The sequence below is a fragment of the Erythrolamprus reginae genome, chromosome 1, assembly GCF_031021105.1.
Source record: "Erythrolamprus reginae isolate rEryReg1 chromosome 1, rEryReg1.hap1, whole genome shotgun sequence".
Lineage (NCBI taxonomy): Eukaryota > Metazoa > Chordata > Lepidosauria > Squamata > Dipsadidae > Erythrolamprus > Erythrolamprus reginae.
Window position 1 is genome coordinate 302,796,725 of NC_091950.1, and position 14,665 is coordinate 302,811,389.

Here is a 14,665-nt window from a genome sequence, read left to right on the forward strand (position 1 = left end):
TCTTGTGGGATCTGCATTGATTACTGATATGCAACTGGAGGCAGTTCAAGATGTTGCCTCCAGAAGCATGTCAGCTTATCATTTTTAAACCTCTACGTGGCTTGGAGCCAGGATGTTTGAAAGAATCTCCTGGCCTTTGTTACCCTAACCCACCAGAGTTGGATGAAAAGGTAAGTTGCAGATCACACTTATTAGGAAGGTGCATCATGCAGGACCGAGGAAAAGGGCCTTCTCTGTGGTGACTTTCTCCCTTTGGAATATTATACCCTGTAGATAAGATCAGCCCAGCCTCATTACTTTACTGGAAGGTTCTGGAGACATGATTTTTTTCAGTGAGCCCAGGGACCCCCTAACTGATAAGGAATTGATCATGGTGTAACACTGTGGTCACTGTGGCTTTGGGTGGGTGAAGGAAAGATGGGTGTTACATTGTTTTAATGTTGGAAGCCACCTGGAGGCACCAAATATGAGCTGAGTGGCTATATGAACTTCTTTAAATAATGAATAATACAATCTGATGACACCTAAGTTATGTGCTTTTTTGTTTCAATATCTTCCCCACCCCATCATGGGGTGCCAAGGTACCATAGGTATGTTAGCTTTCCTGCCAAAAACTTTAAAAACTTGATTTTCTTTGATTTTTTTTCAGGGAGGCGGCAAATAAAATTAATGGGTCTAGCTGTTGCATATATGTTGGTTTTGGATTTTTCCTTGTCATATATGTTTTTATTTGCCATGTTATCTTTGTGGGTCTCTCTTTCATGAATAACACCCAGAGTCAGGGAGCTATGGAAATCAAAATCAATAAACAAATGCCATACAATATTTAATAATAACACAGAATTTAATTTTGCTCTGTTCTATGATCCCTGTAGAATTGGGAATTAAACATTACAAGGTGCTATAAAGATTCTTCTGGGAGGTTCATTTCTGATTCAAAAGGTGTGTATCACACATTATTTTCCTCCATTCAGCTGGAAATAGGCTCAGGATCCTCCTGAATATCCCAGCAGAACTTAAAGGGCAGCTTTTCCATCCTCTCCTTAAAGACACGGTCAAACCTTTCACTCTGGGCAACAGTCATGGCGTTCTTCCAGTCCCCAATAGTGCCTGGGAAACAATGGTTAAAAATATGTCAACAGTTTTTGTATTCAATTAAATAGAGACTATTTATGTCATGCTGTCATGAAACATTTTATTGTTACACATATTTCTGTAACTACGTTTGTGAATGAATCTATATACAGGATGTATACCCTGTTTCAGTTCAGTTCAGTTGGTGGCGCAGTGGTTAGAGTGCGGTACTGCAAGCTGCTTCTGCTGATCATCAGTTGCCAGCAGTTTGGCAGATCAAATCTCAGTATTCTCAAGGTCGACTCATCCTTGCATCCTTCCAAGGTCGGTAAAATGAGGACCCAGATTGTTGGGAGCAATATACGTATGCTCTGTAAACCACTTAGAGAGGGCTGTAAAGCACTGTGAAGCAGTATATAAATCTAAATGCTATTGCTATTTATTGCTACTTAAATCTGGTCTTAGCAGTTCTTAAAAGTAAGTAAATACAACCTCAGATGAACATGATATTACACCATGTCATGATTTATTTCATAAAAAGGAAACCAAAACGGAGAAGCTGTGTGTGTAAAGCTTACAATTCTTAGAAATCCGTATTTATAGTTTTGGGGCAGGTAACTGTTTCTTACTATTCTAACTAGTGCTGGATTACAGAAGGAAGACATGATAAAAGGCAAATTTCTCTCTTATCTAGAAGGTGTTGAGTGATTCCCCTTATTCCAGGGGGAAAAGATTAGCCAGTGATATCAGTGTTGCCAGGCGGATGCCCAGGGAGTGGTACTCCTTTCAAGTTCCCACCAAAGTGCTAGGGAGAATGACAGGAGCTCACCCCATCATGCAGGAGCACTTGGATTTTAAAAAAGGACTTGCTAACTTTCAAAGTAGCATTCTAACTACGTGACCCATACCACTCCTGGTGGAGGAGAATACCCAAGGTAGAGACTGAAGAGGTTGTGTCTCTACCAAGACTGCTGCCCGGATGGGGGTGAACACAGCAAAAATGGAGCTCCACCCCAGAGCATCCAATTTGCACCGAAAGTTGTTGAAAGAAAATGCAGGGTGTCTTCTTTGGGCAGCCTCTGCGTTCTTACTGAAAGCGTTTAAAAACTCCAAAACCGGCGATTTTGCTACAAACAAAAGTATCTAGGAAAAGTATAAGGAGATAAGATCCGGAATTAATTCTATGTGATCTGGGTTTCTGCCTCCCTCTTCTTTCCGAATGGCCAAAGTATTCTTCAACAGAGGTCTTCATAGCTGGCTGGAGAATTCTGGGAGTTGAAAGTCTTAACATTGCCAAGTTTGGGGACTCCTACTCTAGAAGATAAAATGAATAATTTTGCCAGAAATGTTGATTTTGTTTGGTAGCCTGCAGGAAGGAGGGTTAAGACTGTTATGTGGAATGGAGCATTTTGGGATATTCACTTAGGCTATGAAAATAACAAGGAACACTTTAGATTATTGCATTTGAGTAAGTGATTATTTTGTGAGAGGCCATTTTAATCACGAAGACACCATTATGACAATGCTCAAAATATGTTTTTAAAATTCTAAGTGAAATGTTTCTGTCATTTCACTGCTCTATAGCTGCTCACTTCTAGGATGTGGGTGAATTCAGTGACTTGCTTGTTTTAAGTCCATTGATATGGGTATTGTTTTGAGGTTTTGGGAAAATCCTTGGTCAAGTCACATATTTGTCAAGCCATTCCCACCTGGTCACATGACCAGCAAGCTACACCCACAAAATAAGTCGCACCAACAGAGTGGTAGTAAAAATCTTGGTAGCCCTTCCTTGGTCTCTATCATCCTAAAGTGGTCAGTATGAGCTAAAACAATCCCATTTCCAAAATATAATTCAACTGTGCAACCAACAGAATAATAATTGAAGGTCAAATTATATATGTGATACATAAAAAGGAAAAGTTCTACAACTGAGAGAAAGGGGAGGGGGGAACGGAAATGCAGGATTTCAAGGGATTTTCATATACGGGGAGATGAAGGTCTCCTAACACAGCAGTTGGAGGAGAAGGGGGAGAAGGGGGAGGGAATGTATAATATATTAAATAAAAGCCCAGGCAGGGAAGAGGGAGGGACAAGATATAAAGTAATATGACAGCTTTAAGAATTGCTAGTATTAATGTGAATGGCCTATTTACAAACAGAAAAAGGTATAGATTGCAAAATGTTATGAACAAAGAAAAATTGAATATTTTATGCCTTCAAGAAACGCATAAACCGCAAAGGGACAAGAGGTTTTTGATAAGAGTCAATAAATGGTCTTTGATATTTGAGTCCAGAGTAAGAACAAGCAGCAGGTGGGGTGGCCATCCTACTGCACGGTGATCTTAATGCACAGGTAATAAATACAATAACAGATATGGAAGGTATATATATATACTACTAATAATAAAAGTTCAAGAAAGAATAATATCCTTAGTACATCTCTATCTCTCCAATAAAAATCAAAGAACATTCCTAAGGGCAATTCTTGGGAAAATAGAGGAACAATACCAGGGGGAATTAATCATTGTTGGAGATATGAACGGAGATATGAGAGGGCAGTCAAAGGAATTACAAAGATATGGATTAATTAATATTTATGACAGGGTAAAGGAAACTCAGAAACTGACATACTACTCTCACAGGCATGCGAAATATACTTATATAGATTACATATTATTAAAATAAATAAATAACTGGAATATAAGCAAAGTTAAAACTGGAGGGATATGGATTTCAGATCATGCCATGGTAGTCGTAGAGGTGGGATTAGGGCAGTGGTCCCCAACCTTTTTTCCACCAGGGACCAGTTTCAGCAAGACAATTTTTCTATGGCCCGGTGGGGGCGGAAAGGGGTGTGGTTTTGGGCGGGATTAAGCATGAGGGTATAGCTTATCATTCCATTGTCTCTCTTCCCTCCCCCCCTTTTTAATTTTGCGGGGGAACCGAGGTGACAGAGGGAGGAAGTGTAGGAAGGGGCGGTTTCCTGTCTCTTTCCCCTCACGTTCACTCGGGACCGCCGTTTGCCTTTCAGCAGATTCAGAGGACACCCCCCGCCACCGCCCGCTCCGGCTGGGATTCCAGCAAGGAATCCCAGAGGAGGGGGAGGTGCCTCCATGGACACAGTCACCTTCCTTTGTGATCGCTGCCTGCTTGGAGTGCCCACCACCAGATCCGGTAATTTTCTTGCAGTAAGGAATCCTTCCAAAAGAAAATTACCGGAGCTGGTGGTGGGTGTTTCATGGTCACACGCACACCACTGGCTTCGCTCCTACCCAGGACCCCGGGAATAGGGTGGGGGAGCCTAGCAAAAAAAGAGCTGCACAATTCCAAAGCCTTTCCGTTTGAGCTGCAGGCAGAGCAAGGGCTTTGCGAGGGCTTCGCAAGGAGGAAATAGACCACTTTCGACAAGAGAAGACAGGAAAGGAAGAAAGCAAGCAAGCAAGTAAAGGTTTTCTCAGCCCGAGGGAAATGGCAGTCCCGAGTGAACGCGAGGGGAAAGAGACAGGAAACAGCTTGGCACTCTCCGGCTCCACAGCAGCTGCTGACTCCGCGGACCAGTGCAACATGCCTTGCGGCCCGGTACTGGTCCGCGGACCGGTGGTTGGGGACCCCTGGATTAGGGAATATAAATGGACATATAAGAATTATCTATTTGGGGGTAAAAAAGAAATGGAGGAATTGCTAAAGGTAATGGATAATTATTTTAAGGATAACTTAGAGTCAGTGGAGGATGTGATTGTTTGGGATGCGGCTAAGCCTGTCCTTCAAGCCCTCGCTATTTCTCAAGAAATAATTTATAATAAGAAAAGAAAAGAAATAAAGAATAAAAAGATTAAAGAAATAGAGGCATACCAGAGAGAGCTACAGGAAAACTATAAAATAGAAATAAAACAAAAGTTGGAGCAATCCAAACAGGAACTGAACCAAATAGAGGATCTAGAATTGTGGAAAAAATAAATTTTAGTGAAAAGGGATTTTCAAAGAACCAGCTCCCCTCAGAGATCAGAGTTGCCCCCACTAAGCCCTAAATGCTGGCATTGTAGTCATGCAGTAGGATGGTACCTTTGGTGGGAATGTGAGGAGATTCAAAAGTTCTGGACTTTAATACTGAAAAATATAAATGGAATAGTTAAAAATGAATTGCGGGTAGAATGGGACATAATAGAAGGAGGTGTTAAAGAACCTCAAGGAATGAAGACAGAAGGACAAGCAGTACTAAGGACTATGATAAAATCTGCTCATGCAACTATAGTATATGGATGGAAGGATAAAAGTAAATGGACACTGAAATGATGGAATTATTATATATTTGAACAAGTACAAATGGGAATAACTCATATTATCTCAATGAACTGTTCGTAAGATGAAAAAGCTGAAAGGATTAGAAAAAAATGGAAACTTTATTTTGCATGGCTGGAAAGGGATAAGGCCAATGAAAACATAAAGAAGAAATTGTCTAGAACTCTGACCTGGCTAGGGCTATGAATAAGAAAGAACTGAGGGAAGGGAGGGGGAGGGCTATGGGTGAAAAGCAAGAAAATAAAAATAAAAATATTTTTTTAAAGAATTATATCCATGCCCAAAATTTGTTCAGGTAAAAGGAGGACACCAGTTCAACATTGGCACAGCTAAGAAAGGCTTACGGCTCCTAAAAGTAGGCTGCTGATGAGGCAAACACAACATCATGGAGAGACAGTAGAAAGAGAAGCTGTTGGAACATGTTCCTACCACTTTAGAATGCCTTTCAGATTAAGGAAGTAACCCTGGCATATTCCAAAAGCATAGCCCCAAATAATAAATTATTACTACTCTACCTTTGCGAAGAAAGATTCCTTTGCTGAAATCTAGGATATCACGAGGCATGAACGTGTAGTTTGCTCTAGAATCCATTTTCATGTTATCGAATGTAGCTTTATACACCACATCATCCACCTCCTTTTCAGTCAATTTTTTTCCTAGGAAGTTGCATATTTTCAGTACAGAACTTCTCAGATCCTGCAATTCGATACAGCTTTAAATTAGTTCATCCATAACAATAGGGAAAAGATGGAAAATGTTGATATATTTGAGGAACTCACAAGATTATTGCTTCCTTATACATTTCTTGTATATTTAATTTTAATTCTTTTCCTACTAAAAAAAATTAATTTGAGATAAAGTATTTTTTTTAATGAAAGCTGTACATGGGAGCAATATCAATGAATGAACGAAAGGAAGGAATGCTGCTTTAGGACATCTAGTAAATGTTGTCAGGAGGCAAGTTGTTGGGAAACATTCTTAGTTCACAAAAAAATTGTGTGCCAAAGATTCTGACTCTTATATTCTTAGCAATTTTGGCTGCATCAGAGGTTGTCCAGTTCCCAAACCAGGGTAAAAAGAATGCCTTGACCTCTCTAAAAGAATGCAGTTGAGTTGAATCAATCTCTTCTGAGCCCAAACAGGAAAAGCTAAGATTTTGCTAATTACAGGTACATTTTGCTAATTGGATTTCACTTATTTATTATGTAAGTCTGTTAAAGATTAAATCAATTTTGTTTTGCTGAACTTGTTTACAAGACATGCATCCTGTGAATTCTAGCATGACCAGCCAAGTGCTCACAAAGATGTATTTTAATAATTTTTTTTATATAAGGCTTCCCTTATCATCCTCCTTTCCTTTTGAAGAGACAGAAAATTATTTCTCTTCAGAGATCTCAGCAGTCCTCCAGGAGTTTACAGATAACCAAGAGTGACTCTGTGGTAACATCTGCTACTGCCTATTGGAGTAAATTATTTACCCATCCCATTGTTTCTAAAGCTTTCTGTACTTGATGGTTGTTCATATATCATTACACAACACAGAAACATCTTACCTTTTTCATTTCTTCATAAGACAGGAAGAGAATATTGAAATCACCCTTATGAGCATACCAGCCTTCTATGTGGTCTAGCCATGAACTACAAAAAACTGATAGGAGATAAACTTATTTATTTATTTATTAGATTTGTATGCTGCCCCTCTCCGTAGATTCAGGGCGGCTCACAACAATAATAAAACAATATATGACAAATCTAATATTTAAGTAACTAAAACCCCTTATTAAAAAAGCAAAACATACACAGAAACATACCATGCATAAATTGTATAGGCCTGGGGGAAGGGGGATAGCTCAATTCCCCCATGCCTGATGACAGAGGTGGGTTTTAAGGAGCTTACGAAAGGCAAGGAGGGTGGGGGCAACTCTGATTTCTGAGGGGAGCTGTTTCCAGAGGGTTGGGGCCGCCACAGAGAAGGCTCTTCCCCTGGGTCCCGCCAAACAACATTGTTTAGTCGATGGGACCCAGAGAAGGCAAACTCTGTGGGACCTAACTGGTCACTGGGATTTGTGCGGCAGAAGGCGGTCCTGGAGATATTCTGGTCCAATGCCATGAAGGGCTTTATAGGTCATAATTATTGAGTTTAACATAAACATGAGGATTAATGCTTGAATTTCCTCCACTTATTTTTATGATCCCTGCCCCCCAGCTGTCACCTTTTAAAACAGCCGGGGGGTTTCTCGGCAGCCTTCCGAACGCCGAACCCGGAAGTTCAGGTTTGGCGTTCGGGTTCAGGAGGACGCAGAGAAGCCCCCCGGCTGTTTTAAAAGGTGAAAGCCGGGCGACGGGGCTTCTCCTTTATGGTCAATACTGAATTAATTCAGTTCTTTAAAAACCATGAATCTTGCTAAAATAAAAAAAAATATGATGTCCTCCTGAACCCGAATGTCAAACCCAAACTTCTGGGTTCGGCATTCGGGAGGCCACCGAGAACCCCCCCGGCTGTTTCAAAAGATGACAGCCGGGCGGCGGGGCTTCTCAGGGGCCTCCCGAACCCAAACTTTTGCCGAACTTCCGGGTTTGGCATTCGGGAGGCCGCTGAGAAGCCCCACCCCGGCTGTCACCTTTTGAAACAGCCTGGGGGCTTCTCGGCGGCCTCCCGAATGCCGAACCCGGAAGTTCGGGTTTGGCGTTTGGGTTCAGGAGGACACTGAGAAGCCCCCCAGCTGTTTTAAAAGGTGACAGCCAGGCAGCAGGGCTTCTCAGCGGCCTCCCGAACCCGAACTTTTTCCGAACTTCTGGGTTCGGCATTCGGGAGGCCGCTGAGAAGCCCCGCTGCACGGCTGTCACCTTTTGAAACAGCCGGTGGGTTTCTTGGCGGCCTCCTAAACACCAAACCTTGGCGGTGGCATTTTTTTTGCGGGGTTTTTTGTTGTTGCACGGATTAATTGATTTTACATTGTTTCCTATGGGAAACAATGCTTCATCTTACGAACTTTTCGTCTTACGAACCTCCCCTGGGAACCAATTAGGTTCGTAAGACGAGGTATTACTGTATATGCTCAAAAAAATAAAGGGAACATTCAAATAATACATCTTAGATCTAAATGAATGAAATATTCTCATTGACTACTTTGTTCTGTGCAAAGTTAAATGTGCACAACAGCATGTGAAATTGATTGCCAATCAGTGTTGCTTCCTAAGTGGACAGTTTGATTTCACAGAAGTTTGATTTACTTGGAGTTATATTGTGTTGTTTAAGTGTTCGCTTTATTTTTTTGAAAGTGACAAAACATTGTCATGATCAAATTCTTCTTACCTCTGCCAGCCAAAAACTTCTCAACGAACGTATCAAAGTCTTTTGGGGTTTCTACTTTGGCTGATAGTGTGTGAAAATGATAATTAGAAACTAAGACATCCTTTGGATTTCTAAGCACGTAAATAATCTATAAGAGAAAGATGATAATACCCAGTCAAAAAAACCCAAGACAAAACCAAAAAAAAGGACAGATTGACAGCAAAGCATACAGAGAGTGCATTCATCTAACGCAGTGTTTCCCAACCTTGGCAACTTGAAGATATCTGGACTTCAACTCCCAGAATTCCCCAGCCAGCATTCGCTGGCTGGGGAATTCTGGGAGTTGAAGTCCAAATATCTTCAAGCTGCCAAGGTTGGGAAACACTGATCTAACGGGCTCTAATACAATGATCCCTCGCCACTTCGTGGTTCACCTTTCACGGCTTCAGTGCATCACAGGTTGCTGAAAGACTCAGAAGTGAGCGTGGGTGGCAGCAGTTTTGCCTGAGTCGGACCTTCTCCCTTAACCCAAGCTGTAATGAATGGAAGGTAGGCTGCTTTAAAGGCTCGCAGCTGAGTTAGCCCATCTTGGTGGCAGCAGGGGAGGGCTGAGGCTAACTCAGTTTATGCATGGTATGTTTCTGTGTATGTTTTCTTTTTAATAAGGGGTTTCTAGTGATTTTTAACGATTAGATTTGTTATATATTGTTTTGTTGTTGTAGTGAGCCACCCCGAGTCTGCGGAGAGGGGCGGCATACAAATCTAATAAATAATAATAATAATAACAACAACAACAACAACAACAACAACTCAGTGGCATGCCTGCCTTGTCCCTGCCAAAGTGACGCTTTGCTGCTGGGTATGGAGCAGAGCCTCCGGGAGAGCCCCTCACATGGATTCCCTGAGAGAGAGAGAGAGAGAGAGAGAGAGAGAGGGAGAGAGAGAGATGAAGGCAGAGAGAGGAAAGGTAATAGGGAGGGACAATGTGTGGGGGAAAGAGAGAGAAAATCCTACTTCATGGATTTTCATTTATTGTGGGGGTCCTGGAACGCAACCCCCTCGATAAACGAGGGATCACTGTATATCATACAATCTCAGAGCTCATTAGCAAAACCTTGTTTAAGAGCAGTGATGGGCTCCTACGGGTACTGTCAGGAACGCAGTACCGGTAGTAAAATTTGGAGCTCCACCCCAGAGCACCCAATTTGCACTGAAAGATGCTGAAACAAAATGCATAAGCCACGCCCACAGTGTGGTAGTAAAAATTTTGGTAGCCCATCACTGTTTAAGAGCCTTCCAGCAGACCAACAGGATTGGGGCCAACCTCGTCTTGGAGCAATGATTTTCCATGTGGCAGAGATCATAAAAGTAAAGGCTTTCCTCCTGGATCTGATTGACAAATCTCCCTAATTGATGAGACCCTGACATGCCTTCTTGCTGGACGTGGTGCAATGCATAGTTGCAACTGGGGAAGGGAGGCCCCTCAAATAACATGTTCCCAACTGATGAAGATTTAAAGATCAAAACCAAAGCAGAGTGGAATTTATGCAGTTCTACACAATACACAAATGCCCATTTTTGCTGCATTTTGCACCAGTTAAGTTTCCTGGTGATGGGCATGTGTGACTGAGGTTTTAAATTTTGAGGAATAAAGATAGCATCCCTCAACTTGACGTCCTCCAGATATGTTAATTTAGCAACTGTCCATGGAGCAAAAAGTGTTACCATCTATCTGGGAGTGTCATCTTGGGAAAAATAAGCTTAAAGGGTTCAATTTTCAGTTTGATTCTTAGCTACTTCTGCTGGGCATGACCTTCTGATTTCAACACTATTTTGCACCGTTGTATATTGGTCAATAAAACATTCAGACACAGAGCTAAAAGAACAGAAAGGAATGCAGACAGCATCCCACTCCACCTGACAAGTTAACAAAATATATCCTACTTTTCCTTTTCTATGTTGTAATCCTTTGGGTACCAAATAGTAGGGCAGATGGGAACAAATGACACGAGGTGATGGGCGACTAGGTAAATCTACATGGAAAAGATTATACTCCAGCCATGGTGCCCTGTCAATCAGGGTAACATTTTCAGTTCCATCTCGATGACCTTCATAAAGAATCAAGCTGACGATATTCTGAGTCCATATTGTGCCTGCAAAAAAGGAATAATTAAATTAATTCACCCATTATTATTTGGGGAACTTCCTATCAGGAAGCTTCCTATCAGGGAAAACAGCAATAGCAATAGCATTTAGACTTATATACCTTTTCATAGTGCTTTTACATCCCTCTCTAAGCAGTTTACAGAACCAGTATATTGCCCCCAATAATCTGGGTCCTCATTTTATCAACCTCAGAAGTATGGAAGGCTCAGTCAACCTTGAACCCGTGGTGAGATATCAACTACTGAAGTACAGCTAGCAGTTAGCTGAAGTAGCCTGCAGTGCTGCACTCTAACCACTACACCACTTCGAATAGCAAACATTTCAAAGATGCATAAAGATAATTAACTCTATTAAAATTAATAAATTGATGAATGGATGAGAAATGAATTGCTATTTATTTGCACATTTATTTCTATCCAGCCTTTATTAGTTTTAGTACTTACTTGAGGTGGCAAAAATATCTAATACTTCTTCCTCCTTCTATTTTCCTCACAACAACTCTGGGAGATAGATTGGCGAGGGAGAGTGACTAGCTAAGAGAGACCCATTCAGCAACATAGAGTAAAATATAAATGTAAGCTTTATTTTCCCTATATTTCCAGCTTCTTACAAAATGCTAAATGTTAAAATCTGGTTATAGCATAACAGAGTCACAGCAACCAAAAAACTGAGGAACTGAATAACAACATTAGACATTAGATTAACTTTTTCTTGGAGGACATCTTTGAACTTACCAGATTTAGGATATGTGATTACGAATGTATCATCATCTCGGATTTCAAAACTGTCCAGTGTATCTAAATTTTCAGGTGAGGAAATGTCAGTTATGAAATAGAGTCCTTTGTATTTGTACAGGGACTCCTCCCCTGGCTCCATTTCTTCAACTGTTGATGTAATAATAGAGCAATTATCAATACTTCCTACATTTATGGTCAGTACTGAATTAATTCAGTTCTTTAAAAACCATGAATCTTGCTAAAATAAAAAAAAATGATGTACTATATGTTAAAATGTTACTTTTTCTTGGAATCTAAAGGTTCTGTTTGGAACAGAAAGTTTTAATTACAATGTTAAGAACATATTAATTGCAATTCTTTCCTTACCTTATTTCCAATGGTTCCTCAATGTACTTATACTCCAGCAGAGTGCTCAAATACTAAAGAAGGCTGATCTTTAGTCAATCATTGTGTCAGCAGGCTATGCAAGGAATAATTTTATTGTGCAATGTTGCAATCTTTAATTGAACTTACATGATCTTGATTGGCTTGTTATCTGCAAATGCAGCAAAGTTCAATAAATCGGGTTAATAATTGTAACAATGTTGTCCATCCTCAATTTGTGTAACTGCAACTTTGTGTAATAAATAAAAATCAGTAAAAATAAACATAATATAAAACAAAATCAAAGACAATGGTAGGAATAATTTTTCCTTTTCCTCTTGATAGATTTCTGCTATCTACCATGGCTGAAGAGGTCAAGCATGCCAAGGCCAAGGCTAAGTCCAAGAGGCCCACTGCGAACAAGCCTCAGGCCACCATGGTGCCCTGCAACTCACGCGCCAGGGACCGCTTGCCCATTGGGTTGCAGCCCATGCCTATTCCCAGGCCTAAGCATCAGTAGGATCAGCTGCTGTCTCTTCCTGCTCCTGTCATAAGGGTGGATAAGCCCAGTTCAAAACACTAGTCTGGTGGCTCAGCCTCATTGCAGGTCAGTGCAGACTCCAGAAGGAAGGGATCTGTTTCCACCAAATATGTCCATAGGAACTCCCTAGGACGCTCCTCCAACTTGGTTTTGCTAGACAATATTAACCTACAATTGCCTGAAACCAATGTCTTGGGTCCTCCCTACCTGGAGCTGGACCCCATATCAACAGAGGAGTTGTACGTCCTATCCTCTGAACCCCCTTACCCAAAGGAGGTTCAGGGCAAGATAGATCTGGCCATCAAGCAGGGCATTGAGGAGGCATTAGGGCCATATTCATGTCTTCTTCTTCAGGTGCCCCAATGGCTCCTGCCTATCATCCACCTCCCCAGCCATATCCTTCCCTCTCAGCTGATGATGATGATGATCCCATTCGAAAGCTGAAGACCTGGACCATTACCAGCTACAAGAGGACCAGGTAGAGGGTGAACTGTTTGACCATAAGCTATCCGATGACAAGGACCCCACAACCGATCCTCCCACATCCTTTGGCTTGTTTCATCCTAGCCTCTTCAGGTCCTTCATGCCAATATCCACCCTCCATCAGGGGATGCCCCAAAACTGATGCAGATCCCATTTTGCAGCAGCAGCAATTGGAACAGAGGTCATCCGGGCGCTGCCCTTGTTTGTGAATGCAGTTTTAAAACAGTGGCATGCTCCTGTTTCCAGACCCTTGCCAAACTTACTTGACAAGCGTTATTTTAAATTTGGATAATGTCCTGGCCCAACACCTGTCACTACCCACAGTGGACAATTCCGTCTTGGCATTGTATTCAAATACTACCATGTCTGGCTATGCTGAGGAACTCCTCCACCTAGTAGATCATCAAATGGAGTCAGCACTCCAACAGGGTCATCAGTCTGCAGCCTGGGCAGTGAAGTGTCCACCACAGCCTCCTTCAGCTGTTCCACCCTGCAGTGGCTCCATGCCTTGTGCGGATAACTGCCAGCATTGGACTCCAGGGCGCACCAGGATCTTAACAAACTGTTGGCTGCATTGCAATTTATCTCAGACTCCACATTGCATTTGGTCCGCTTTGCTGCAAGGGCCATAGGGTCAGTTGTGATGGCATGTAGAATGACCTGCTATGCAGCTGGTCAGATGAAGTACACCACAAATGGTGCCTGGCATCCATGCCGATAGCTGTTCAGTCCCTCTTTGGGCAGGTCTTAGACCTCATCCTTGTGGTGATGAAGAATAAAATTCTGCCTTCATCTTCTAAAAAGCCCAACTTCTGTCCTACCCCTGTCCCGAAAAGGGGGTTGATGTAATAATAGAGCAGTTATCAATACTTCCTGTATTACGGTCAATATTGTATTAAGTCAGTTCTTTAAAAATCATGAATCTTGCCAAAATTTTAAAAAATGATGTATATGTTAGATTAACTAGACAGATTAATACTATAGGCCCACACTAACAACATGATGTTCAACGTCGACAAGAGCAAAGTCCTTCACCTTGGTAAACAAAAAAACGTAGACACACATACAGCCTGGGAGAAACCCCACTTAGCAGTAGTGACTGCGAAAGCGATCTTGGAGTCTTGGTGGATAATCAACTAAACATGAGCCAGCAATGTGCAGCAGCGGCCAAAAAAGCCAACACTATCCTAAGCTGCATCAACAGGGGGGTACACTCCAAGACCAGAGAAGTATTAATACCACTCTACTGTGCCTTGGTCAGACCACATCTGGAGTACTGCATCCAGTTCTGGTCACCACACCTCAAAAGAGACATTGAAACTCTGGAGAAGGTGCAGAAAAGAGCAACCAAAATGATTAGGGGACTTGAAACCAAGACTTACGAAGAGAGATTGCGGGAACTGGACATGGATAGCCTAGAGAAAAGGAGGGCCAGAGGGGACATGATATCTGTATACAGGTATATGGGGGGTTGCCACAGAGAGGAAGGGGCCACTCTATTCTCCAGAGCACCAGAGGGCCGGACAAGGAACAACGGCTGGAAGCTGACCAGGGAGATATTCAACCTAGAAGTAAGGAAGAACTTCCTGATGGTCAGAGCGATCAACCAGTGGAACAACCTGCCTGTGGAGGTTGTGAACTCCCCAACTCTGGACACTTTGAAGAGGAGATTGGGCTGCCATTTGGCTGGGGTGCTTTAAGATGCCT

At 42.0% G+C, this 14,665-nt stretch overlaps 2 protein-coding genes across 2 annotated transcripts in view; both read right to left on the bottom strand.

Annotated features, from left to right (window-relative positions):
- The window catches only part of LOC139157052 (uncharacterized), a 288,628-nt gene that overhangs the window by 254,284 nt on the left and 19,679 nt on the right, over window positions 1-14,665 (bottom strand). The gene's annotated exons all lie outside the window — the stretch shown is intronic.
- Window positions 826-12,001, bottom strand: LOC139161004 (amine sulfotransferase-like). The gene is made up of 7 exons (XM_070739563.1): window positions 11,938-12,001; window positions 11,569-11,718; window positions 10,613-10,821; window positions 8,690-8,816; window positions 6,927-7,021; window positions 5,889-6,069; window positions 826-1,110 (listed from the first exon to the last, which is right to left on the bottom strand). Exons 2-7 carry the CDS (start codon window positions 11,708-11,710, stop codon window positions 971-973), a joined length of 894 nt encoding a protein of 297 aa, XP_070595664.1. The 5' UTR covers window positions 11,711-11,718; window positions 11,938-12,001; the 3' UTR covers window positions 826-970.

Bases quoted from the DNA above. Each gene is read 5' to 3' on its own strand.
- LOC139161004 (XM_070739563.1), bottom strand. From the start codon at position 11,710: ATGGAGCCAGGGGAGGAGTCCCTGTACAAATACAAAGGACTCTATTTC. The intron at 8,817-10,612 runs GTAGGATATATT...TTTCTCTTATAG, and splicing joins TACAACATAGAAAAGGAAAA to ATTATTTACGTGCTTAGAAA. The intron at 1,111-5,888 runs GTAGAGTAGTAA...ATTGTTTCCCAG, and splicing joins AGGAATCTTTCTTCGCAAAG to GCACTATTGGGGACTGGAAG.